Genomic DNA, 27,392 nt, shown 5'->3' with positions numbered 1-27,392 from the left:
GGAGGTCAGAACTTAACACTCCTTAATTTTGCCAAATCTGGGGACCGGGGGTGTCTGCCGGGAAGCTGTCTGAGACTCACAAGAAAACTGAAACCCTGGAACGTCCCAGGGGGCACCCCTCCTAGAGATCCAGCAGGGTCAGGCAACCCCTCAGAGAGGCTGATCGGTCCTGGTGTCCAGGACGCCTGAAGATGACTGATTAAACCTGATAAGCAAGAGAGATATTAGTAGGTCCCTCAGAAGGCCAGTTCCCTGGGGGGAGCACTGGCCACTCTAACTTGCACAGAGTGCATAGTCTCCCAGAGCTAACAGTTGCTCCACAGTCAGCAACTCATTTCTTGAAGTCCTGGAAATTATTTAAAAACATTCAAGTGGCATACACTTAGCACAAGAAGCAGACTGACCCATATTGATGGACTTGATGAGGTCTAGACTGAGAAAGACAACTAGACAATTATTCCCCGAGAACATATAGACAGACAAAAAACCAAACCTGGGATCACTGGCCACCGTTGTGTGCCAGGATTGGGTCACGGAGGTTATGCTGCATCTAGCCCTGCCACAGACCCCCTGGGGGCGCCCCAACCTGTCTGGACCCAGTTTCTCACCGGTAAGATCTGCCTGGGGCTGAGGAACGTCTCTCAGAGATCTCCCCCTAGGCAGGACACCCGAAGGCCCAAATGTACTCTGGCCTGATCACCAGAAAAATCTGGTGGATCCTGGATGAGCCCCTAAATGTTGCGGTGCAACCCACGAGGAACAGAACCAGAGCCCAAATTGATTAGGAATTTGGGAACCTTTATTCACCAGCAGGTGGTCTGTTCACTACACAGGGAAGCAACGGACAGCAATGAACTCAAGGGGAGAGGAGTACAGTATTTAAGGGCAAAAACCACAAGGTTACAATTGTTCCAGCATGTTTGTACAATATCTTTGCAAAAGAACACACTGGTCTAAGATATTAAACCATGCCTGACTGGGTGGTGGCACAGTGGAAGAGCGTCAGACTGGGATGCGGCAGACCCAGGTTTGAGACCCCGAGGTTGCCAGTTTGAGCGCGGGCTCATCTGGCTTGAGCAAAAAGCTCGCCAGCTTGGACCCAAGGTTGCTGGCTCGAGCAAGGGGTTACTTGGTCTGCTGAAGGCCCACGGTCAAGGCACGTGTGTGGGGGGGTGCAATCAATGAACAACTAAGGTGTCATAATGCGCAACGAAAAACTAATGATTGATGCTTCTCATCTCTCCGTTCCTGTCTGTCTGTCCCTGTCTGTCCCCCACTCTGACTCTCTCTGTCTCTGTAAAAAAAAAAAAAAAAGAAGATAATAAACCACCTTCCTGCAATATCTGCAGGGCTGACGCACGAAGAACGCATCCTTGCCTCTGTTAGCAAGATCAGACCTGCTGAGGCTTTGTGAGAATTTTTTACTGCAGCTGTAGCTATATATTAGTTCCTCTTAAACATAGCCAAAATGGGTGAGGGGTCCTTAGCATGGGCTGGCACGCCAGCACAATAAGTATAATCAAAGTAAAAATCTGTCAAAATGGTGTCTTAGTTTTCACAACTGGAGAGAATCTCTCCTGGTATCAAACCCAACCTTTGCAATAAATATAGGGAAGTTTTGATTCATTCTTCATTAATAACCAAATAAATGTATCACCATTATACTTATTAGAGAAAACTATAATTATAATCCATTTTAAAGGATTTTCGGCAGGATGAATTTGCACAGATTATCAGGAATGCACACTAGAAAAGATAAAATATAATGAATAAGTTGATTTTTTTTATTTTTTTATTTATTTTTCTGAAGCTGGAAACGGGGAGGCAGTCAGACAGACTCCCGTATGCGCCCGACCGGGATCCACCCGGCACGCCCACCAGGGGGCGATGCTCTGCCCCTCCCGGGCGTCGCTGTGCCACGACCAGAGCCACTCTAGCGCCTGGGGCAGAGGCCAAGGAGCCATCCCCAGCACCCGGGCCATCTTTACTCCAATGGAGCCTTGGCTGCGGGAGGGGAAGAGAGAGACAGAGAGGAAAGAGGGGGGGGGTGAAGAAGCAAATGGGTGCCTCTCCTATGTGCCCTGGCTGGGAATCGAACCCTGGTCCCCCGCATGCCAGGCCGACGCTCTACCGCTGAGCCAACCGGCCAGGGCCAATAAGTTGATTTTTTAAATTAAGTCTCCAATACATTATTTAAAAACATTATTAAACATCAGGCAATAGGCCCTGGCCTGTTGGCTCGGCAGAAGAGTGTCGGCCTGGCATGTGGAAGTCCCGGGTTCGATTCCCAATCAGGGCACACAAGAGAAGCTAACTTCTGCTTTTCCACTCCCACCTCCTCTCTTCCCCTGCTGCTGCCATGGCTCGAATAGTTCAAGTAAGTTGGACCTGGGTGGTAAAAATGGCTCCATGGCTTTTCTCAGGCACTACTATAGCTCAGTTGCTGAGCAAGGGAGCAATGGCCCCAGGTGAGCAGAGCATCACCTCATAGGAGGCTTTCTAAGTGAATCCTGGTCAAGGTGCTTGCAAGAGTCTGTCTCTCTGCCTCCCCACCTCTCAATAATATTATTATTATTATTAATAATAATAATAATAAACATCAGACAATATATATTTAAAGAAAAGATTTTTTTAAATGAGATTTCAACTTATAAATGTTTTTATTGAGTTTAGAAATGGGGGGGAGAGAAACATCTACTTCTTGTGCCACTTATTTATGCATTCATTGGTTGATTCTTGCATGTGCTCTGACCAGGGATCAATTTCATAACCTTGGCATATTGGGAGGCTTCTCTAACCCAGTGAGCAATTCATCCAAAGCCATCTAAGAAAAAATGTACAGCCTGACCAAGCTGTGGCCCAGTGGGTAGAGCATAGATCTAGGATACTGAGGACCCAGGTTCAAAACCTGGAAGTTCTCCACAGCTTGAGTGCAGGATTGCTGGCTTGAATGTGGTTTCATAGACATGACCCCATGGTCACTGGCTTGAGCCCAAGGTCCCTGACTTGTGCAAGGGGTCACTGGCTCATCTAGAGCCTCCCCCGCTCCCCCTTTTTCTCCCCCCACCCCCATCAAGGCACATATAAGAAAGCAATCAATGAATAAAGTGCCGCAACTACCAGTTGCTGCTTCTCATCTCTTTCCCGTCCTGTTTGTATGTCTCTCTCTTTCTTGCTAAAAAAAATAAAAATAAAAATAAAAAAAGAAAATCTTATAATGACTGTGTGTCATGTCTAAGTTGTAATCCAACATTTATCCTTGAGGTGTCATAATATTCTTGAAATTGTTTTTATCAATTGATATTTAGGTGGGGATATCAGAAAGAAAGAGAAACATGAATTTTTTGTTTCATGCATTTAGGCATTCATTGCTTGCTTCTTGTATGTGCTCCATCCCTTTACCCACAAACCTTAGTGGATCAGGAAGACACTAACAAACTAAGCAATCTGGCCAGGGACTCATCATAATATTAACTTAGAGAGAAAAAATCTTACAAATTTTACTACCTTAGTCAAATTCCAAGACCTACAAAAAACTGTAACCCGTGGGGAGAGGTGGATTAAGGTAGGTTGATGCCCCAGGCACAGCCACGCAGGGCCTATGCAGCGTTGTATAGTATGAAGAATAGTCATGAAGTAATGAAAATAAGCGAATATAAACATACTATCAGGTTCTACCACCGATTGTAAACTTATACATCATTAAAATTGCACATATAAAACCAAACGTGGTGTCACTAGTAAAAAGTATTAAGTTAGGGTTTTGCAGGACCCTTCAGAAGTCAAGGCCCCGGTGCTCGCCAGGTGCACCCTCCGTTAAATCCGCCTCTGCCCCAGAGAAAGGCAGAGAGCCCAGGACCAGGGCTGTTTTGGCCCCTCCCATTTTTTTTCCACTATCTCCCCTCTAATTGGTCAGTGTTATCATCCCACCCACGGAGGGAAGCGCTCAGTGGAGCGGTAACCAGCTGGGCTTTTGAGGCGAGGTGCACGCGCAGTTTCTTACACACCCGGAAGCTGCTGCAGTTGCAAAGGTTGGAAAGGCCTGGAAGCGGTCTTCCCGGTTTGAACCTGACCCTCCCCGCACCCATTCCTGCACGCGGGGAGCCAGAGGGTCGCTGCGGACGCTGAGAGCCCCACTCCCGAGCCCCCAGCGGTGAGTGCGGAGTCCCGGTGAGAGGTCCCGAGCCTGCTCGCTTAGCTGCCCGGCGGGGACTCCGCGTCGGTTTCCGGGGAAACTCTGAGAGCGCCCCGCCCGTGTCTCCCCGCCGTGGGGCGTGGGAACCCCCCCTGCCGCGGGGCTTCCTGCCTCGGTCCCGAGGGGGCAGCCCCCCCCTCCCCTCGCGCTGTTTCAAGTCTCGGAGACGGACGCGGGCGCTAGAGACAGACAGTGTGCGCCCCTCCCCCGCCCGGCCTGGCCCGCCCCGTAGAGCCCGGATTGCCCCCCCCCCCCGGGCCTGGGGACCTGCGGACCCCCTCCTGAGAACCCACCCCATTTAATAAGAGGCCCGGGTCCAGGAAGAGCACACTCTCCGTGGGGCGGGGTCCCTAGAAGAGCCCCGCGCGGAGAGGGCTGTGTGGGAGCGGCGACAGCGAAGGGGCCCCGGGGACGCGCAGAGCGGGGCTGGGAGGGGTCGGGACGGAGAGAGACACGGGAGGGGAGGAGAGGGCAGTGAGGGGCCATGAAGAGACGGCCACGTGGGGGTGCGGGGGACGGGACCGCGACGGGTAGAGTGACAGTAACCGGGGAGAGGAGCGCGAGGGGAAGAAAGAGGAGAAACCCCGAGGAGAGGGAGGGGCCCGGAGAGAAGGGCGCAGGGAGGGGGTTTGGTGAGCAGAAGTGGGGATGAAGAAAAAAGAATTCTTATTTTTTGGTCCAATGGATTTACCATTTTTATTTCACAACTCACATGTAATTTATTAAAACAAAACAAAACACTTATTGAGCTAAATCTTAGTCTGTTGAATATTTGCTTTCTTGCAGTAGTTATTAACTTTTAAAATAAACATTGGTAATATCTCATAACTAGAGCTTATCATTCTTCTTTTTCTCCTCCCTTAAGTGAGAAGCAGGGAGGCAGAGAAACACTACTGCATGCACCCCCACCGTGATCTTCCAGCAAGCCCACTAAGGTGCGATTCTCTGCCCATCTTGGGTTGTTGCTCTGCAGTTGAGCTATTTTAGCACCCGAGGTGAGGCCATTGGAGCCATCCTCAGTGCCTTGTTCCAATAAAGCCACGACTGCTGGAGGAGAAGAGAAACAGAGAGAGAAGGGTTAGGGGGAGGGGTAGAGAAACAGTAGGTCGCTTAGCCTGTGTGCCCTTACCAGGAATCAAACCCAGGATTTCCACACTCCGGGCTGACGCTCTACCACTGAGCAAACTGGCCACGGCCATAAGCAGAGCTTATTCTTTGCCAATTATGAGGCAGTCTCAACGTTTTATACCTTTGATCCTAAAAATCGATACATTAAAAAAGATTCCATATAATTTTTTTTAATATATTTTGTCGCTTAAATTCTGAGCCCTTCATCCTTTCTAGTGTCTATCATATGGTGAAACAGCCATTGGTATTTAGTAAAGTGTATTAGGCTATTTCATTGTGCACTTGGTAAGGATGTCTGATCTTAGCTGTCAGACCCTTGTGTCTTGAGTTCATCTAATGTTCAGCATCTTTTTCTTTTTTACATGTAATTTGTTGAATTAGTGACTGAAAGGTTGAAATAGCCCTCCCAGCATCCAGAAGTGTGAGGTGTGCTGTGTCTGATCCCCGTCAGCCAGTGCTGCTGAATACAGCTCTGAGGGAGCAGTGCAGGCACTGCAGGGACCTAGATAAAGATGCTGCATCCTGGGCCCCACTGCAGACCTGCAGATGCAGAACCACAACAAAGTCAAACCCTCATTCCCAAGTGATCTGCATGCTTATTAAAGCTAAACCATTTCCCTCTGGGAAAATCTATTAGATGGCCTGATTTTTAAGAAAGGACATCACCTGCACTATCCCCCTCGAAGTCAGAGAGTTTCTCTGGGTGGAGCAGCATTATTGTTTTGTTTAGTTCTTTACTTATTCAAGTTAGAGAGTAGTGAGAGAGAGAAAAGGGAGGGAGGAGCCAGAAGCATTAGCTTCCATATTTGCCTTGCCCAGGCAAGCCTAGGGTTTTGAACCTGTGACCTCCGTGTTCCAGGTTGACACTATATTCATTGCACCACCACAGGTCAGGCAGCATTCTTTTAATGAACTGCTCCAGGAGATTCCAAGGTGAGCCCAAGGATTAATAGGAAGGATCTGCATGCATGTGCTTTCAATTTTTCTTTTTTATAACAAATTTTATTTAGAAGTCAGAGAAGTAGCCTGACCAGGTGGTGGTGCAGTGGATAAAGCATCAAAATGAGACACAGAGAACCCAGATTTATACCCTGATGTTGCCAGCTTGAGTGTAGGGTCACAGGCTTAAGCGTGGGATCATAGACATGCCCCCATGGTTGCTGGCTTGAGCAAGGGGTCACTTGGTCTGTTGTTATACCCCCCCCCTCATCAAGGCACATATGAGAAAACAATGAACAACTAAGGAGCCACAATGAAGAATTGATGCTTCTCATTTCTCTCCATTCCTGCTTGTCTGTCCCTATCTATCCCTCTCTCTGTCGCAAAGAAAAAAATAAAGTCACAGAAGTAGAAGAAGTGTGCTCAGGGAACAGGTTTCAGAGGCAAAAGAGGAACCCTGGAATCTTAGAAGAGAGACAGGGAAAGATGATTGGGGGGGGGTGCACAGACATGCTCCAGAGAGGAGAGCGCCCAGGATGCATTAGTGAGAGTGGGGAGCAGGGATGTGACAGGGTCAGGGGAGGTGACAGGGTGTTGTGTTGGGTTTGGGCGTTCAGGAGAGCAGCGCCTGTTCTCATTACTGTGGGAATGTGTGGACGTCTGAGGGAGGACAGACAGGTGAAGACAGGAAAATAATACAGTGTGGTCTCCTTGTAGGAGCACTTTGGCTGGCTCCAGTGAGGAAGGACAGAAGACTGTGGCCTTTTCAGCATTTCCAGGTCCTTCTGTCTGTGAGTGAGGCGGAAGTGGGTGAAGGGGCTGTGTGGACACCTGTGGCGGCACATTCTCAAAATGCAAACTTTGACTCCTCAACATATTGTCACCTGAGAAAACAAGCAGGAGCAGGACCAGGACAGAATGGCTGCTTCTCAGGTAAGCGATGTGTCCTGGGCAGAGGCTGTTTGCCTTTCCTCATAACTTCAGTGAATTTTTTCAGATGTTCATTTTATTGATTTTAGAGAGAGGCAGGAGATTTTGATGGGGATTGCATTAAATTTGTATATTGCTTTTGGTAATATGGCCATTTTAACTATGTTGATTCTTCCAATCCATGACATGGAATATTTTTCCATTTCATTGTGTCCTTTTCAATTTCTTTTAATAATGTATTTTTCAATATATATAGATGCTTTACATCATTTATTAAGTTTATTCCAAGGTATTTTTGTTGCTGTTGCAACTGTAAAGAGAGTTATTGATAGAATCAATCGGAGTCCGAAAGACCAGTGTAACAGGCTTTAATGAAAAGAAACCTGCCGGGCTGTCTCGTAAGGGAGAGCAGCAGTGGCTACAGTCTTTAGGGCCACTTTTTAAGGGTAAGGATAGGGATGTAGGAAAGGTAGTGGGGCATTTGCTGATTGGCTGCCGCTATCGCTGGGCGCAGGGGTACTTTTCACCAATTATGGATGTTAGTGCATTTTCAGTCGTCAGCAGTTTTAACCGTCCATGACTTCATTGGACATTCCTTTGTGGTTGGTCACCTGCTGCAAGTCCTGAAACAAAACTCATGCTGGCAGGGTTAAAGAAATGAAACCTAAGAGTTATATTTTTTAAATTCATTTTCTAGAGTCTCATTGTTGGAATATATAAAAGCAACAGACTTTTTTTGTGTGTGTATTTTTCTGAAGTTGGAAACGGGGAGGCAGTCAGACAGACTCCCGCATGCGCCTGACCGGGATCCACCCGGCACGCCCACCAGGGGGCGATGCTCTGCCCATCTGGGGCGTTGCTCTGTTACAACCAGAGCCATTCTAGCACCTGAGGCAGAGGCCACAGAGCCATCCTCAGCGCCCCTGCCAACTTTGCTCCAATGGAGCCTTGGCTGCGGGAGGGAAGAGAGAGAGAGAGAGAGGAAGGAGAGAGGGAGGGGTGGAGAAGCAGATGGGTGCCTCTCCTGTGTGTCCTGGCCGAGAATCGAACCCGGGACTCCTGCACTCCAGGCCGACACCCTACCACTGAGCCATCCGGCCAGGGCGAAAGCAACAGACTTTTGTATGTTGATTTTGCATTCTGTGTCTTTACTGTATTGGTTCACTGTTTCTAATAGTTTTTTTGTGGAATCTTTGGGGTTTCCCTTCTTTCTTTTTTCTTCAGTGGAAGGAGGGGAGACAGAGATATATTCCTGCATGCCCCCAGCCAGGACCCACCCAGCAAGCCCACTAGGGGATGATGCTATGCCCATCTGAGGCATTTCTCTATTGTCAGCGACCAAGCCCTTACTGGTGCCTGAGGTGTAGGCCATGGAGCCATCCTCAGTGCTCAGTGTTGTGGTGCACCACAACAAACTGAAACTGGAGCCCCCAAACTGATGCAATGAATTTGCGTTTTATACACTGGCCAATGGTCTGCCCGCTGCACCTCTCACAATGGACAGCGATGAACTCCGGGGGAGAGGGATATTTATAGGTGAAACCTACAAGGTTACAATTTTTTCAACACATTTGTACAATATCTTTGCAAAAGCATACAAGCATACACTGTTCTAAGATAATATACCGCCTTCCTGCAATATCTGCAGGGATGACACACAAAGAATGCATCCTGCTTTGCTAGCAAGATTAGATTTGCTGAGGCTCGTGAGAATTTTCTACTTTAGCTGTAGCTGTAAGCTAAATTGGGTCAGGGGTCCTCCCCAGCATGTGCTGGCATGGCAATACACTCAGTACCAACTTACTCCAACTGAGCCAGGGCTGCAGCAGGGGAAGAGCAGGGCGAGTGAAAGGGGAAAGGGTGGAGAAGCAGATGGGGGCATCTCCTCTGTGCCCTGACAGGGAGTTCAACTCTAGACATCCACACAGTGGGCAGACACTCTACTACTAAGCAAACTGGCCAGGGCCTTAGGTTTTCTATATAAGGGATCATATCATCTGCAAAAAGTGATGCCGTTATTTCTTCTTTCCCAATATAAATGCCTTTTATTTCATTCTTTTGCCTGATTGCTCTGGCTAAAACTTCCAGCATTATGTTGAATCAAAGTGGAGAGACTGGATAGCCTTGTGTTTTTCCCGATTTTAGAGGAAAATCTTTCAGTTTTTCTCCATTTAGTATAGTAGCTGATAGTTTGTCATATATGGCCTTTATTATGTTGAGGTACTTTTCTTCTATTATAATTTTATTGAGTATTAAATGACTTATGTATATCAAACTACTTTTGTATTCCTGGAATAAATCCCACGTGATCATGATGTATTATTTTTTAGTGTGTTGTTGTATTCTAGTTGCTAGTATTTTGTTTAAGATTTTTGCATCAGTATTCTGCAAGTGTTGGCTCTGAGATTCTTGGGCAGAACTCCACTGTGACCTTTCTGTTAATGATGTAGTCAGGGCTGCAGTCATTGGTGGGTGTGGCTTTTAATGAGGGTTTTACGTCTTCAGCTCTATGGCTTTACAATTTTGTGGCTTGAAGTGTCTAGCAATGGTGATTTGAGGTCTCTGGGCGCTCCTCCCTACCTCTCAAGAAACCAGGGGACCCAATCTAGAGTAGTTCTGTTTCTCAGGGGAGAGAGTGGCTCTGAAGAGCTAGCTGTGGAGTCTGCCACTGCCACTCTTCCTACCCGTGAGGTGAGGGACTTGGTATCTGGGAGGCTGGATGGTCACAAATTCTTTGTCTCAGTACAGAGAGTGAGCTACAGGCAGAATACGGGAACCTTGGCCAGGACCCTGCGCTCAGTCCCCACCCCTTAGTTCAGCACCTCCTCCTCTACCTCTCTGCCTCTCCGTTTCTCCCATCTGAAGGAGATTCAGGCACACTGGGCATCACATTCCATTTCATGGGAAATAAAACCCAGGCAGCTGACCCTTCTGCCTTCACACAGAGCAACAGAGAAAAAGAAAAACCTTGAGCAGGCCGGCTTCTCTCTTCAGAGCTGACTGTGACTGTGTTTTATCTCCACTCTCTTTTTCAACCCACCATACCTTAAGTCCTTTCGGTGTGGGGCTCTTTCATGTTCACTGTGAGCCCAGCTGGGGTTACTTCACTGTGTTATAACTGTTCAATTTGTTGAAATTTCAAAAGGAGAGATCAGGGGTATCTCTCATGCCGCCATTACTCTCTAATCACTTTCAAATACTAGAAATATCCCGTTTGTGACATCAACCTGGGAGGGCAGTTGTGTCCAATATCCTTATGAGCAGTGGTCCCCAGCCTTCTTTGGGCCACGGACTGGTTTAATGTCAGAAAATATTTTCACGGACCGGCCTTTAGGGTGGAACAGATAAATGTATCATGTGACCGAGACAAGCATCAAGAGTGAGTCTTAGACAGATGTAACAGAGGGAAACTGGTCATTTTTTAAAAATAAAACATCGTTCAGACTTAAATATAAATAAAACGAAATAATGTAAGTTAATTATTCTTTCTCTACAGACCGGTACCAAATGGTCCACGGCCCGGGGGTTGGGGACCACTGCTTATGAGGATGGGTCAGAGGCTTGAGCATCAATATGAAGGGAAACTAGGCTTTAGGTTCATGAGGCTGCAGCGTCACCTCTGTGGGGCAGGATTAAGGAAATGCACCGTCTACTGGTCAGAATACTGAGGAAGTTCCAATAGAAAAGAACAGCTAGAAGAGACTTGTTCACTAGATTGCTGAGAATGTCTTCCTATTTAAAGGGAATGTTAAAGAACAGAACGTGGCAGATACATGTGGATGGACATTTGCAAAAATTACTATTTTTTGTGATCATTTTCAGATAATTTCCTTATACTTGTTATTGCCTACAATGTCACAGCAGATAGCTCTCCAAGAACGTGTATAAAATTTTTCAAGGAAATTAGAGAAAAAAATAATTGCTCTAAATGTTTTTTCTATTATTATGAATGTTCTTCTTGCTACTGTGTTTATAAAACACAAGTATCTCCTGACCAGGTGGTGCTGCAGTGGATAGAGCATTGGACTGTGACACAGAGGACCCAGGTTTGAAACCCCAAGGTCACCAGCTTGAGGGCGGGCTCACCGGCTTGAACTGTAGGGTTGGTGTCTTGAGCGTGGGATCATAGACATGACCACATGGTTTCTGGCTTGAACCCAAACTTCTCTGGCTTGAAGCCCAGAGTCGCTGGCTTGAGCCCAAGGTCGGTAACTTGAGCAAGGGGATCATTTGCTCTGCTTTAGCCCCCCAGTCAAGACACATATAAAAAAGCAATCAATATGAACAATGAAGGTGCTGCAACAAAGAATTGATGCTTCTTATCTCTCTCTTTTCCGTCTATCCATCCCTTTGTCTCTTTCTGTTACAAAAAAACAACAAAAAATGAGTATTATTCACAACTGATTCATAAAACTACATAATTACAGTATCTGGATTTCATTTTATTCTCTATCACTTATAAATGTTCCTAGTTCCCCTATGTATGCCTGTGTACATAAAATGTTAACATTATTTAAGCTATTTTTTCTTCTTTCTTAAGATGTTTTTGTTATTATTAGTTATGGAAACTTCTATAGATGTTTATGAAGTTTCTTATGACTATTGTCCAGTATTTGTACATTTTTAAAAAAAATTATAGATTACGTTTGATGTAAAACTCAAAGTCTACCCTTCACTCTATGTTTCACAAAGCAGTTTCACAGCAAGGGAAGAATTATCTTATTCTAAGATTAGTGGTTGCTATGCATCCTGTTCTTTGAGAACAAGAAATTCCGTTAAAATTTTAGCTCAAAGTCAGGTATGCGTTTTCGCTTGTGTTTTCTTTGTCTGTGTTATTCAGGAGTATGTAAACTACAGACATAGTCATCATTGGTAGAAAGAGAGCTTGTTAGCTGTGTGGGAGCACAGGCTCCATCCCAGAACTCCTGAGTGAGATTCAGCACTTGCAGAAAATAGCAGTTCACTGTTGTTGACATAAAATTGAACAAGTACACTTCTAACTTGCTGTGACTTTTTCACCCGACAAATATACACAAGTGATCGTGAGCGATACAAATACAGCACTGACAAATTCACACGCCTGTGTTGATGCCTTAATTCTATTGATTAATTTTAGAGAGAAAAAAAAGCCATGAACTTGCTGTTTCAGTTATTTATTAATTGGTTGATTTTTGTGTGTGTGCCTTGACCAGGAATCGAACCTGCCACATTGGTATATCAGGAGAATTCTCTAACTGGCTGAGCTACCAGGTCAAAGTGATGAATTAATTTTAAACTTCATCTTCTTGAAAAGTCAAGTCTCTGTAGTGCATTTGTGGACATGTGTAATCCTTCTTATTTAGCTTTATATGTTAGAGAACATTACTGTGTGAAAGAATAAAAAAACATAAGATGACACAAAGTTTTTTGCAAAGAATATTGCTGCCTGACCAGGTAGTGGCACAGTAGATAAGTAAGGCACTGACCTGGGAAACTGAAAACCCAGATTTAAAGCCCCGAGGTCACTGACTTCAACCTGGGGTCCTTCGCTTGAGCATGGAGTTATAGACAGTACCCCATGGTTGCTGGCATGAGGCCAAAGGTTGCTGGCTTGAGCAATGGGTCACTGGCTCAGCAAGAGCCACATGGTCAAGGACATGTCAGAAAGCAGTAAATGGACAACAAAAAGTCCCACAACTTAAGTTGATGCTTCTCATCTCTCTCCAGCTAGTTAATGTAACCCTGTTTCTCACACTCAAAAATATTGCTGGGCAAAAATGATCTTTTTTTTTTTTTAATGTCCTGGACTATTTTCTCATAGGACAAAATCATCCTCTAACCCTGTTTTCATGTTCGATGACATTATGAACTGAGAGTGCGGACCTTCATTATGTGTCTTTTCTTCCAGAAACCATTGACCTTCAAGGATGTGACCTTCAGGGATGTGGCTGTGGATTTCTCTCAGGAGGAGTGGGAATGCCTGGACCCAGCTCAGCAGAAACTGTACATGGATGTGATGTTGGAGAACTACAGGAACCTGGTCTCCCTGGGTGAGGATGAGTTTATTCTCTACCTGCAGCATTTTGTTTCTTTTTATTTATTTATTTATTTATTTATTTATTTATTTATTTATTTTATTAAATTTAATGCAGTGACATTGATAAATCAGGGTACATATGTTGAGAGAAAATATCTCTAGATTATTTTGACATTTGATTGTGCTGTATACCCCTCCCGCAAAGTTAAATTGTCTTCTGTCACCTTCTATCTGGTTTTCTTTGTGCCCCTCCCCTCCCCCAACCCCTCTCTCCTTCTTCACCCCAGCCCCCCTCCCCCAGCCCCCCGCCCCTGTTGCCATCACACTCCTGTTCATGTCTCTGAGTCTCATTTTTATGTCCCTTCTATGTATGGATTCATCTTAGTTTTTTTTCTGATTTACTTATTTCACTCCGTATAATGTTGTCAAGGTCCATCCATGTTATTGTAAATGATCCGATGTCATCATTTCTTATGGCTGAGTAGTATTCCATATTATATATGTACCAAAGCTTTTTAATCCACTCGTCCTCTGACGGACACTTGGGCTGTTTACAGATCTTCGCTATTGTGAACAATGCTGCCACAAACATGCAGGTGCATTTCTCCTTTTCGAGCCGTTCTATGGTGTCCTTGGGGTATATTCCTAAAAGTGGGATAGCTGGGTCAAAAGGCAGTTCGATTTTCAGTTTTTTGAGGAATCTCCATACTGTTTTCCACAGTGGCTGCACCAGTCTGCATTCCCACCAGCAGTGCAGGAGGGTTCCCTTTTCTCCACATCCTCACCAGCACTTATTTGTTGTTTTGTTGATAAGCGCCATTCTGACTGGTGTGAGGTGATATCTCATTGTGGTTTTAATTTGCATTTCTCTAATGATTAGTGATGTTGAGCATTTTTTCATATGCCTATTGGCCATTTGTATGTCCTCTTTGGAGAAGTGTCTATTCATCTCTTTTGCCCATTTTTGGATTGGGTTGTTTGTCTTCCTGGTGTTGAGTTTTACAAGTTCTTTATAAATTTTGGTTATTAACTCCTTATCAGACATATTGTCAAATATGTTCTCCCATTGTGTAGTTTGTCTTTTTATTCTGTTCTTGTTGTCTTTAGCTGTGCAAAAGCTTTTTAGTTTGATATAGTCCCATTTGTTTATCCCGTCTTTTATTTCACTTCCCCGTGGAGATAAATCAGCAAATATATTGCTCCGAGAAATGTCCGAGAGTTTACTGCCTATGTTTTCTTCTAAGATGCTTATGGTTTCATGGCCTACATTCAAGTCTTTTATCCATTTTGAGTTTATTTTTGTGAGTGGTGTAAGCTGGTGATCTAGTTTCATTTTTTTGCAGGTAGCTGTCCAATTTTCCCAACACCATTTGTTAAAGAGGCTGTCTTTACTCCATTGTATTTCCTTACCTCCTTTGTCAAATATCAGTTTTCCATAGAATTGTGGGTTTATTTCTGGGTTCTCTGTTCTGTTCCATTGATCTATATGCCTGTTCTTATGCCAGTACCAGGCTGTTTTGAGTACAACGGCCTTGTAGTATAACTTGATATCAGGAAGTGTGATACCTCCCACTTTATTCTTCTTTTTTAAGATTGCTGAGGCTATTCGTGTTCTCTTTTGGTTCCATATAAATTTCTGGAATATGTGTTCTATATCTTTGAAGTATGTTATTGGTATTTTAATTGGTATTGCATTGAATTTATAGATTGCTTTGGGTAATATAGACATTTTAATGATGTGTATTCTTCCTAACCATGAGCACGGTATATGCTTCCACTTGTTTGTATCTTCCTTGATTTCTTTTATCAATGTTTTGTAATTTTCCGAGTACAAGTTTTTAGTCTCCTTGGTTAAGTTTACTCCTAGGTACTTTATTTTTTTGGTTGTAATTGTGAAGGGGATTGTTTCCTTAATTTCTCTTTCTGACTGTTCATTGTTGGTGTATAAAAATGCTTCTGATTTCTGAGTATTGATTTTATATCCTGCCACTTTGCTGAATTTATTTATCAGGTCCAGTAGTTTTTGACTGAGACTTTAGGGTTTTCTATATACAATATCATATCATCTGCAAATAATGATAGTTTTACTTCTTCTTTTCCAACTTGAATGCCTTGTATTTCTTCTTCTTGTCTCATTGCTGTGGCTAGGACTTCCAGGACTATGTTAAATAAGAGTGGTGAAAGGGGGCACCCCTGCCTTGTTCCTGATCTTAAGGGGATTGCTTTTAATTCTTGCCCATTGAGTATGATGTTGGCTGTGGGTTTCTCATAGATGGCTTTTATCATGTTGAGGTATGTTCCCTGTATTCCCACTTTGCTGAGAGTTTTGATCATGAATGGGTGCTGGATTTTATCAAATGCTTTTTTTGCATCTATTGAAATTATCATATGGTTTTTCTCCTTCTTTTTGTTTATGTGATGAATCACATTGATTGATTAACGAATATTGTACCAGCCTTGCCTCCCCAGAATAAATCCCACTTGATCATGGTGTATGATTTTTTCCATATATTGTTGGATCTGGTTTGCTAATATTTTGTTGAGAATTTTAGCATCTATATTCATCAGAGATGTTGGCCTATAATTTTCTTTCTTTGTGTTGTCTTTGCCTGGTTTTGGAATCAGAATTATGCTCGTCTCATAAAAGGAGCTTGGGAGTCTTCCTTCCTCTTGAATTTTTTGAAATAGTTTGAGAAGGATAGGAGTTAGTTCTTCTTTGAATATTTGGTAGAATTCCGTTGTGAAGCCATCAGGCCCCGGACTCTTCTTTGTTGGGAGTTTTTTGATAACTGTTTCGATCTCATTTGGTGTAATCGGTCTGTTTAGGTTTTCTGATTCTTCCAGATTGATTTTTGGAAGATTGTATGTTTCAAGGAATTTTTCCATTTCATCTAGGTTGTCTAGTTTTTTGGCATACAGTTCTTCATAGTATTTTCTTACAATATTTTGTATTTCTGTTGTGTCAGTTGTTATTTCTCCTCTCTCATTTCTAATTTTATTTATTTGAGTCCTCTCTCTCTTTTTCTTGGTGAGTCTACTTAAAGGTTCATCAATCTTGTTTACCTTTTCAAAGAACCAGCTCCTAGTTTCATTGATCCTCTGTATTGTTTCTTTAGCCTCTATGTCATTTATTTCTGCTCTGATCTTTATTATTTCCTTCCTTCTACTACATTTGGGCTTTACTTGCTGTTCTTTTTCTAATTCTTTTAGATGCAGGGTTAAGTTGTTTATTTGAGCTTTTTCTAGCTTCTGAAAGTGTGCCTGTAGTGCTATGAACTTCCCTCTCAGCACTGCTTTCGCTGTGTCCCATAAATTTTGAGTTGTTGTATGCTCATTGTCATTCGTTTCTAGGAATTTTTTTATTTCTTCTTTGATCTCATTCTTAATCTATTCATTATTTAACAACCTGCTATTTAGTTTCCATGTGTTTGAGAATTTTTGAGCTTTTCTGTTGTGATTCATTTCTAGTTTTATGCCGTTGTGATCGGAGAAAGTGCTTGATACGATTTCAGTCTTCTTAAATTTGTTGAGAGCACTTTTGTGCCCTAACATGTGGTCTATCCTAGACAATGTACCATGAGCACTTGAAAAGAATGTATATTCTGCTGCTTTAGGGTGAAAGGTTCTGAAGATATCTATTAAATCGAGTTGATCTAGTGTTTCCAATAAGTCTGCTGTTTCTTTGTTAATTTTCTTTCTTGAGGATCTATCTAGTGATGTTAGTGGGGTATTGAAATCCCCTACTATTATAGTATTGCTGTTGATCTCACCCTTTAAATCCATCAAAGTCTGCTTTATATATTTAGGTGCTCCTATATTAGGTGCATAGATAATTATAATAGTTATATCTTCCTGTTGGATTACTCCCTTTATCATTATGTAGTGGCCTTCTTTATCTCTTACTATATCCTTTGTTTTAAAGTCCAATTTGTCTGATATAAGTATTGCTACCCCAGCTTTTTTTTCATTTCCGTTTGCATGAAACGTTTTTTTCCATCCTTTTACCTTCAATCTATGTGTGTCTTTTGTTCTAAGGTGTGTCTCTTGTAGACAACATATGTATGGGTCCTGTTTTCTTATCCACGCAACTACCCTATGTCTTTTGATTGGATCATTTAACCCATTTACATTTAAGGTTATTATTGATATGTAGTTGTTTATTGCCATTTTCTTCTTTAAAGGTGTATTCCTTTTTTTTTTTTTTTTTTTTTTTTTTCTGTATTCTTTTCCCACTTTGATCTGTTTACACCAGGCCCCTTAATATTTCCTGCAGCATTGGTTTGGTTGTAATGAATTCCTTGAGTTGTTTTTTGTCTGGGAAGCTTTTTATTTCTCCTTCGAATTTAAACGATAGCCTTGCTGGATAAAGTAGTCTTGGTTGTAGGTTCTTGTTCTGCATTACTTTGAATATTTCTTGCCATTCCCTTTTGGCCTCAAGTGTTTCTGTTGAGTAGTCAGATGTCATCCTTATGGGGACTCCTTTGTAGGTGATAACTTTTTTTCTCTTGCAGCTTTTAATATTTTGTCTTTATCGCTTAGCTTTGGTATTTTAATTATGATGTGTCTTGGTGTAGGTTTCTTTGGGTTTCTCTTTAATGGAGTCCTCTGTGCTTCTTGGATTTGTGAGAGTTTCTCTTGCATTAATTTAGGGAAGTTTTCAGCTATGATATGATTGAACAAAGTCTCTATCCCTTGTTCTTTTTCTTCTTCTTCAGGAACCCCTATGATGCGGATGTTATTTCTCTTCATGTTGTCACAGAGCTCTCTAAGAGTTTCCTCTGACTTTTTGAGTCTTTTTTCTCTTTTCTTCTCTGCTTTTATGCCTTCATTCCAGTTGTCCTCTAACTCGCTGATTCGATTCTCTGCTCTATCTATCCTGTTTTTAATTCCTTCCATTGTGGTCTTTATTTCTGATATTGTATTTGTCGTCACCAACTGATTCTTTTTTATACTTGCTATTTCTTTATTTAGGTTTTCAAACTGCCCCTCCATTGTTGTTCTAAGATCTCTAAGCATCCTTACAATCATTATTTTGAACTCCGCATCTGGAAGTTTGATTATTTCCATATCACTCAGTTCATCTCTCGAAGGTGTCTCTTGTGGTTTCATTTGGATTGCACTCCTTTGTCTTCTCTTCTTTTTTTTTTGTTTTATTTGTAGAGTTGGTTGAGTCTAGGCTTGGTGTTGTCTGCCTCCAATTTTCAGTTGTGTTATTTCTAGGTCTTCTTGGGTTGGTATCAGCTATTATTTGTAATCCACTTTCGGATTTGGGCAGCTTTGAAGTTTTGATTTGTTTGTTTTCTTAACAGGTAATAGTCTTGTTAACTGATCTCAGCAGGGGGCTTCCTTGAAACTGTAACCAGGAATGCTGTGGGTGTAACCTGAGACTCTGAAGGTCTCTTCCACCAACTAATCTCTCTAGGGGCAGGGTGTTTTCTCAGCTTCAGTAGGGGGAGGTGTATCTCAGATCTCCATGGAGACCTGAGTTACTGCCCCTCCTCCCCACTTCTTGTTTTCAGCTGTGTCTTGTTGCGCTGATTGGAGCTGGAGAGATGTCGGGAGATCTCTGATCCGGAAGCACTTCAGCTCTGTTTTGTGAAAGGTTCAGTCCCTCCCCCAGCTATGGCCGCCTCCAGCACGAATGAGTCAGCGTTTTTATTTCGTTTCTTGCATACCTTAGCCCCTCACAGTCTGTCCCTCTCCCTGTCCTTTCCACTTGGGAGATAAGCTGGTCTTTTCAACCCACCTTGCTCCCTGGTCGCCAGGTAAGTGGCTGTGAGCAATAGTTTCTGCTCCTTTTCCTCTGTGAAATCCTCTCTGGGCTCTCAGCCTCACCCCCCCCCCCCATTCCGTTCCTGTAAGCAGAGGAGATTCAGGCACTCCTTACCAGGGTTATTGTGGCTTCCTCTTTGCTCCTTGGTTTTTGAGAACTGTTCTTGCAGTTCAGTGTTGGTTTTTCATGCTGATTTTTCCTAAATTGATTTGTATTCCAGTTTGGTGTTGAGCTGGGCGTCTGTGCGTCCGCCTACTCCGCTGCCATCTTGGAGCTCCGCATTTTGTTTCTTTCATTAGTGGAAACATCATGTGGGAGCTTCTGCCTTGCAGGGTAGATTTTAGAATTCTGCCATCAGGGAACAAACATGGGGGTTAGCTGATGTAGAAACAAAGGCTTCATGATGCACATTAATTAGAACTCAGTACATGAAAATTTACATGTTGTCTAGAATGATTAAGGTGCTATCAGAAAACAGTATTTTGGAAAGTTATTTTCTAGAACATTATAATATTGTACCATGTCTTCTCACTTGGGCACAAAGTGAATTAGAAATTAAAGCTGGGTAGGAAAATGACAGTATCCTTCCACCCAGGTAGGTGGGATGAGGAAGCAGATGAGACAGGAAAGAGATCTAAAGGTCACAGAGGAAGCCAGACTTTAAAGTGTGGCTGGGAAGCTGCTGCAGTGGAAAGGGCTGTGAGAAGCCCAAGTTAATTTTGGTTGCTTTGATTGAGGGACAGCTTGTCTCCAACATGTCCTGTGTTCCAGCATCCTCTAGGGACTCTGCTTTTGCTATAATGATCTTCCTCATCTCATTAGCAGTGGGGGCCAAGTCTTCCCCTTGGACTGAGGGCTGCTATGATCTGGCTCCTCTTCTATACCTTTGGGAACCTGGGAAAACATATGCACGTACCGGAGGAATTACATGAGAGTTTGTTTTTTGTCATTTGGAGTTTTTGACAGAAGTGGTTGAGATCCTGAAATTGGGTGCAGAAATTTCAGGAATACTTGGAACAGAAGTCATGTTTTCAGACGTATCATTTCTTTCTTTTAATTTTTGACAGAGACAGAGAGAGGGACTGATAGAGACAGACAGGAAGGGAGAGAGATAAGAAACATCAATTCTTTGTTGTGGCATCTTACTTGTTTATTGGTTGTTTGCATTTATATGGTTTGATGGTGGGGGGGAGGCTACAGCTGAGTGAGTGAGATCTTTGGGCTCAAGCTAGAGACCATGGGGTCATGTCAATGATCCTACGCTCAAGCCAGCAAACTCATGCTCAAGTTGGGCAGCCCACACTCAAGATGAAGACCTTGGGGTTTAGAACATGGGTCCTTTCTGTCCCCATTCAATGTGCTATCCCCTGAGTCACCACCTGGTCAGGCTGCTTCCTTTTTTTTTTAAGATTTTATTTATTCATCTGCATGGGGAGCGAAGAGGGGTGAGGTGCAGGAAGCATCAACTCCCATATGTACCTTAACCAGGCAAGCCCAGGGTTTTGAACCAGCAACTTCAGTGTTTCAGGTCAATGTTTTATCCACTGCACTGCTACAGGTGAAGCTGCTTCATCATTTTGACCTATTCTTCCAACCCCCTGTCCTCTGTCAGCCATCACTCTGTTCACTGTACCTGTTGGTCTATTTCTGGTTATTTATTCATTTATATTGTTCTTTAGATTTCACATATAATTGACATCAGATGGTACATGTGTTTCTCTGCCAGACTTATTTCCCTTAGCACAATACCTTCTATGTATGCCCATGCTTTAGCAAATGCTATGGTTTCATTCTTTTTTTTTCCATCCATTTATTTTTTCACATTTATTTTCACATTCTTGATTATTTTTTCTTCCTTTTAAGATGATACTCTGCCTTCTAGTATTATTTTACCAAGGGTGATATACAGCAAGGGAGAGAGATGAAAAGCATTAACTTGTAGTTGAGTCATTTTAGTTGTTCACCAAATGGTTTTCATATTTGCCTTGAGAAGAGGGCTCCATCTGAGCCAGTGACTCCTTGCTCAAGTCAGTAACCTTCGGTGTGAAAAGCATTAACTTGTAGTTGAGTCATTTTAGTTGTTCACCAAATGGTTTTCATATTTGCCTTGAGAAGAGGGCTCCATCTGAGCCAGTGACTCCTTGCTCAAGTCAGTAACCTTCAGTGTTAAGCCAGAAACCACTGTATGCCAGCGACCATGGGGTCGTGTGTATAACCCCACTCTTAAGCTCATAACTCCTGTATTGGTCAAACTGGTATGCCCACACTCTAGATACCAACGTTGGGGCTTTCAAACTGGGTCCTCAGCATGCCAGGCCAACACTCTATCCACTGCACCACCACCTGGTCTGGTCTGGTGACTTTGTTCTTCAATTTTAGAGCCTTCACTGCAGCCAAATGAGCTCACAGTCAGGCCAGAGACCTTGGGGATTAGACCTGGGACTTCAGCAACCCAGGTTGACAGTCTATCCGTGCACAACTACTGCTCATGCTTTTTTGGGTTTGATATCTGTTTACAATACTGCAGTCTCTGTGTGTTTGAACAATTACTTTTTAAAAAATAGCCTACAGTGCATTCACCCTGTACTGCCGTTCTCTTGGCGCCCTGTGTCATGCAGAACAGAAATAGTCTTTCAGGAAGCAGCGAGGCAGCCAGTTCATATCGCCATTGTGTGCCTGGGTGTTTCAGCAGATAATTGTCAGTAATGGAAGCAAGTTTTCATTCCTCTGTGATGTGACTTTTCATCATTGTTACCTTTCTTGGTCTTGCTTTGAACTTCCTTTGGAGTCCTCAAAATGTATTTTTGTCAATAATTGCCAGTAGGTCCATTTGTTTTGTATCTTTCAGCTGTGCCATCTGAAGACAAGACTTTGTTACAAAAGCCAGGAATAGAAGAAGATTTCTTCTCTAAATTAATACTGGTAAGAAATGGAAGGTGTGGTTTTTATAGTGCACACTTAATGAAAGCCTTGGAATTTTAGGAAGAGTGATGAGAAGAAAAGATATTAATATGGACACAACTAACCTGTGGCAATTATTTTTGTTGTTATTTATTAATTTAGAGAGGAATGGGGAGAGAGCGACAGAGAGACAGTGACAGACAGAAACATTGATCTTTTCCACTATATGCCCTGATCAGAGATTGAGCCTGCAACCTCTGCATACTGGGATGACAGTAAAACCAACAGAGGTCTTTGGCCTCGGTGGGACAAGTCCTATTAATTTTTAAAATGGTTATTGCATTCTGGCCTGTTAGCTCAGTTGGTTAAAAGCATCATCCTGAAACAACAAGGTTGTGGATTTCATCACTGGTAAGGAGCTAGTGAGTGAACAACAGGATGGAACAACAAATAATCGATTCCCTTCTCCCTCCTCTCTACCTGCCTCTCTCTATCTCTCTGAAAATAAAAAAGTAAAGTAAGCCCTAGCTGGATAGGTCAGTTTTTTTAAGTGTCACCTGGAGCCCAGACATTGCCTCTTTCAATGTCTGGTCAAGGCTCATACAGGAGCAGCTCAATATTCCTGTGACTCCCAGCCTCTCTTAAAAAAGAAAAAAAAAATCCACTTATTGCATTGATTTTAGCCAAAGAGATGAAGAGAAAGAGGTGGAGAGAGACAGGAACTTTGAGCTACTCCTGTATGTGTCCTGACTGGGAATTGAACCAGCAGCCTCTGTGCTTTGAGATGATGCTCTAATCAATTGAGCTGTCTGGCTAGGACAGGATAATTATTTGTGACTCTTTGTTTTCTAAATAAATAAAAAATATTGGACATTTAGGAAACTCCCTCTAAGTCAGTTATATTGCATACCAATTAGTTTCTAAAAAGAAAGCTCAGCCCTGGCTGATGTGCCCAGTGGTAGAGCATGGGCCCCACGTGTAGACATCCCATGTTTGGTTCCCGGTCAGGGCACACAGGAGAAGCGACCATCTGCTTCTCTGCCTCTTCCCCTCTTTCTATTTCTCTCTCTGTTCTCCTTGCACAGCCATGGCTGGAATGGTTAGAAACAGTTGCCTCAGGCACTGAGGATGGCACCATGGCCTCTACCTCAGGTACTAAATAAATGGCTGTATTGCAGCCCTGGCCAGTTGGCTCAGTGCTAGAGCATTGGCCTGGCACATGTATGTCCCAGATTTGATTCCTGGTCAAAGCACATAGTAGAAGGCTTTATCTGCTTCTCCACCCCTCCCCCTTTCCCTTTTCTCCACTAGAGTAAGTTGGTCCGGGTGCTGAGGATGGCACCATGGCCTCCACTTCAGGTGCTAAAATCACTCTGGTTGCAACGGAATAATGTCCCAGGTGGGCAGAGTTTTGCCCCCTAGTGATTCTGTTCATGCACATGCGGGAGTCTGTCTCTCTGCCTCCCTGCTTCTCACTTAAGAAAAATACATGGGCCTGACCTGTGGTGGCGCAGTGGATAAAGCGTCGACCTGGAAATGCTGAGGTCGCCGGTTCAAAACCCTGGGCTTGCCTGGTCAAGGCACATATGGGAGTTGATGCTTCCTGCTCCTCCCCCTCTTCTCTCTCTGTCTCTCTTCTCCCTCTCTCTCTCCTTTCTAAAATGAATAAAATAAAAATTAAAAAAAAAAAAAAAGAAAAAAACAAAAATAAATCCAGAATGGCTGTGTTGCTGAGCAACGGAGCCAGAGTCCCAGATGGACAAAACATCACCCCCTACTGGGCTTGCCAGTGAATACTGGTCGGGGTGCATGTGGGACTCTTGTCTCTCTGCCTCCCATCATCTCACTAAAATAAATAAATTTAAAAATAGAAGATCAAAAAATTTTTTTGCTATTCCATAATCTTTAAAAGGAAATCTGGAAAAGCTAGGAACCTCAGTAATCTGTGGAGTAAATAATCATTTCATTTGTTTTAACTGTATTGTGAGATTAAACTTTCAATCAGTAATTTCTAACATTGAGATTTATCATGCACATATAAAATTATTATGTGATCAATTTTGGAAAGCCTTTAAAAGGAAATCCTTATTCTTCCACCAAGAAATAGTATTTTTTTTTCATTTCAATGTCTATGATTTTCATAAAATTCAGAGCAAATTTTATGTAGCCAAAATGGTTTAATATTTATCACAGAGGACTTACTTGGGAATAAGTATAGATGTTAAATGAATTTAGATCTTTCACTAAAAGCATTTTTGTCTTTGATGATTACCAGAGTATACATAATGGAGACGGAAGTTATCAATGCATTGAACATTGGAAAAACTTTAAACAAGAGTCAATTTGTAATCAAAATGGGAATACTCCAATTCCAGAGAACCACTATGAACATGGAAAAGTGTTTGACCAAATGTCACATTCTAATATTCATCAGGATAGTCATGTTGTGGAGATAACAAATGAACAAAGTAAATTTATTAAATCTTTTAAGCAATCTTCAAATCATACTGAAGATGAAAATATTCATACTGAGGAGGAATCTTACACTTACAATTTATGTAAGAGAGCTTTCTGTGAAATATTTAATGTAAATAGACTTAAGAAAGTTCACAGTGGAGAAAAACTTTCTCAACATGAAGAATTTGTTAAAACATTTAATTGGCATTCATGTCATACTTTACAAGAGAGAAATATTCACACCAAAGTGAGACTTTACAAATGCAGAGAATGTGGCAAAGCCTTTAGCTGTTCCTCAACTCTTACTAAACATCAGAAAGTTCATAGTGGAGAAAGGTCTCATCAATGTTTAGAATGTGGAAAAACCTTTTTGTGGAACTCAGAGCTTTCTATACATCAAAGAATTCACACAGGAGAGAAACCATATAAATGTAGAGAATGTGGCAAAGCATTTAGAAGTTTGTCAGTTTGTACTAAACATCAGAGAGTTCATACTGGGGAGAGGTCTCATAAATGTTTAGATTGTGGCAAAACCTTTATCCGGAACTCACAGCTTACTATACATCAGAGAATTCACACAGGAGAGAAACCATACAAATGCAGAGAATGTGGCAAAGCCTTTAGAAGTTCTTCACTACTTACTGAACATCAGATTATTCATACTGGTGAGAAGTCCTTTAAATGTGGAGAATGTGGCAAAGCCTTTAGCAAGTCATCACACCTTACCCAACATGAGAGAGTTCATACCGGTGAGAAGCCCTATAAATGTAGAGAATGTGACAGAGCCTTTAGCAGTTCTTCAGCACTTACTAAACACAGGAGAATTCACACTGGAGAGAAGCCATATAAATGTAGAGAATGTGGCAAAGCCTTTGGTTATTCCTCAAGCCTTAGTAACCATAGGAGAATTCATACTGGAGAAAAGCCATATAAATATAGAGAATGTGGGAAAGGCTTCAACGAGTTAACAACACTTACTGAACATCAGAGTATTCATACGGGAGAGAAGCCCTACAAATGTGAAGCATGTGGCAAAGACTTTACCTGGCGTTCAGGTCTTACTGCACATGAGGTAATTCATACTGGAGTAAGACCTTACAAATGCAGTGAATGTGGCAAAGCCTTTAAACGTTCTTGGACCCTTACTGCACATCAGAGATTTCATACTGGAAAATGGTCTCATAAATGTTTAGAATGTGGTGAAACATTTATGTGGAAATCACAGCTTACTATACATCAGAGAAGCCACACAGGAGAGAAACCATACAAATGTAGAGAATGTGGCAAAGCCTTTAGCAAATCATCAACTGCTACTCAACATCAGAGAGTTCATACCGGTGAGAAGCCCTATAAATGTAAAGAATGTGGCAAAGCCTTTAGCAAGTCCTCAACTGTTACTCAACATCAGAGAGTTCATACTGGTGAGAAGCCCTATAAATGTAGAGAATGTGGCAAAGCCTTTAGCCGTTCCTCAATCCTTATTAAACATCAGAAAATTCATACTGGAGAGAGGTCTCATAAATGTTTAGAATGTGGCAAAACCTTTATGTGGAACTCACAACTTACTGTCCATCAAAGAATTCACACAGGAGAGAAACCATACAAATGTAGAGAATGTGGCAAAGCCTTTAGCAAGTCATCGACTCTTACTCAACATCAAAGAGTGCATACTGGAGAGAAGCTTTATCAATGTAGAAAATGTGGCAAAGCCTTTACCCGTTCCTCAAATCTTACTCAACATCAGAAACTTCATACTTGAGAGAAGCCTTACAAATGAAGAGAATTTGGCAAAGCCTTTGGCCAGTCCTCAAACCTTACTTGTCATCAGATAGTACATACTGGATAGAAACCTTACATTTGTAGGGAGTGTGGTCAAGTCTTTGCTTGGAACGGAATCTTACTAAACATTTGAGAATTCATCCTCAAGAGAAGCCTTACAAATATGGAGGTTGTGGCAAAACCTTTAATGACCACTCATCTTTCTGAACAAGAGAACACATATCAGAGAAGTACCTTACAAATGAAAAGTATGTGGCAAAACGTTTCACCTGTGTTCAAAACTTCTTCAACATTGCAGAATTCACGATGGAGAGAAACAGTAAAATGTCAGTAATTTAGCAAAATGTTGAACTTGTACAAACCTCATGGAGCATCAGAGACTTAAGCCGTGTAAATGCAATACATGTTCCAAAGACTCGATTCAACATATGATAATACTGGATGACAGACTAACATATAATAGACATGGAAAGCTTTACACAGTATGGAAACCTTACTCAACACAGCTATGACCAATAGAATTTCTCACACCTCAGCGCTTTCATCATCTATGTCCCTTAGATAAGGTCTCTGCTTAAATTACCAAAACCTTGCTGTTTTGGTTTATTTATTTATTTTTTTAGACTTTATTCATTTTAGAGAGGAGAGAGAGAGAGAGAAAAGGGGGAGGAGCAGGAAGCATTAACTCCCATATGTGTCTTGACTAGGCAAGGTCAGGGCCTCAAACCAGCGACCTCAGTGTTCCAGGTGCACACCCTTTCCGCTGTGCTGCCACAGGTCAGGCTCTGGTTTGGTTCACAGTGGTACCTTGACACAGCAGTTTAAATTATAAGCAATTTGAGAGACACACAGTCACTCATGGGATTTTTTTGCTTTAAGTCACAAGCAGATATTTGAATCACGAGCTTCCACCACCCTCCACTAGGTGGCCTGCCGAAAGTTCTAAAAGGGAGTAAGAAACAAACTTCCATGGAAAGATTTTGCTTGAAACGATGGCCTATAAGTGAAAGCGAGGAAAGTGTGACAAAAAAATCCAAAAGTCAGTGAAGAAAATGATGATTAAGCAAAGTAAAATAATAGCAATTAAGTTTAGCAATAAAGTTACATATCATACATAGTGTGTAAGTTAATTTTTGTAATTAAGTGTTGTGTTAAGTGTGTAGAGAGTAAGTTATGTTGAGATAACATAAGAAACGAAAGCCGCCTTTGCCAGTCTCCTTCCCCTGCCAGCATCTTTGCCTGACTTTGAAGGTAAATACACTTCATAAGCCAGT

The 27,392-nt window shown here is 42.4% G+C and overlaps 1 protein-coding gene across 1 annotated transcript in view; it reads left to right on the top strand.

The window, feature by feature from the left end:
* The first annotated feature begins 3,996 nt into the window (after positions 1-3,996).
* LOC136398228 (zinc finger protein 208-like) overlaps positions 3,997-27,392 on the top strand; it is a 75,891-nt gene continuing 52,495 nt past the window's right edge. Inside the window, 6 exon segments of the mRNA XM_066372593.1 lie at positions 3,997-4,153; positions 6,980-7,195; positions 13,080-13,221; positions 21,830-21,903; positions 24,158-26,228; positions 26,231-26,313. Coding sequence (XP_066228690.1) covers positions 7,181-7,195; positions 13,080-13,221; positions 21,830-21,903; positions 24,158-26,228; positions 26,231-26,313 — 2,385 coding nt within the window. The 5' untranslated portion in view covers positions 3,997-4,153; positions 6,980-7,180.

The sequence above is a fragment of the Saccopteryx leptura genome, chromosome 3 (genome assembly GCF_036850995.1).
Source record: "Saccopteryx leptura isolate mSacLep1 chromosome 3, mSacLep1_pri_phased_curated, whole genome shotgun sequence".
In the NCBI taxonomy this organism is placed as follows: domain Eukaryota; kingdom Metazoa; phylum Chordata; class Mammalia; order Chiroptera; family Emballonuridae; genus Saccopteryx; species Saccopteryx leptura.
This window is presented reverse-complemented; position numbering and strand designations above follow the sequence as displayed.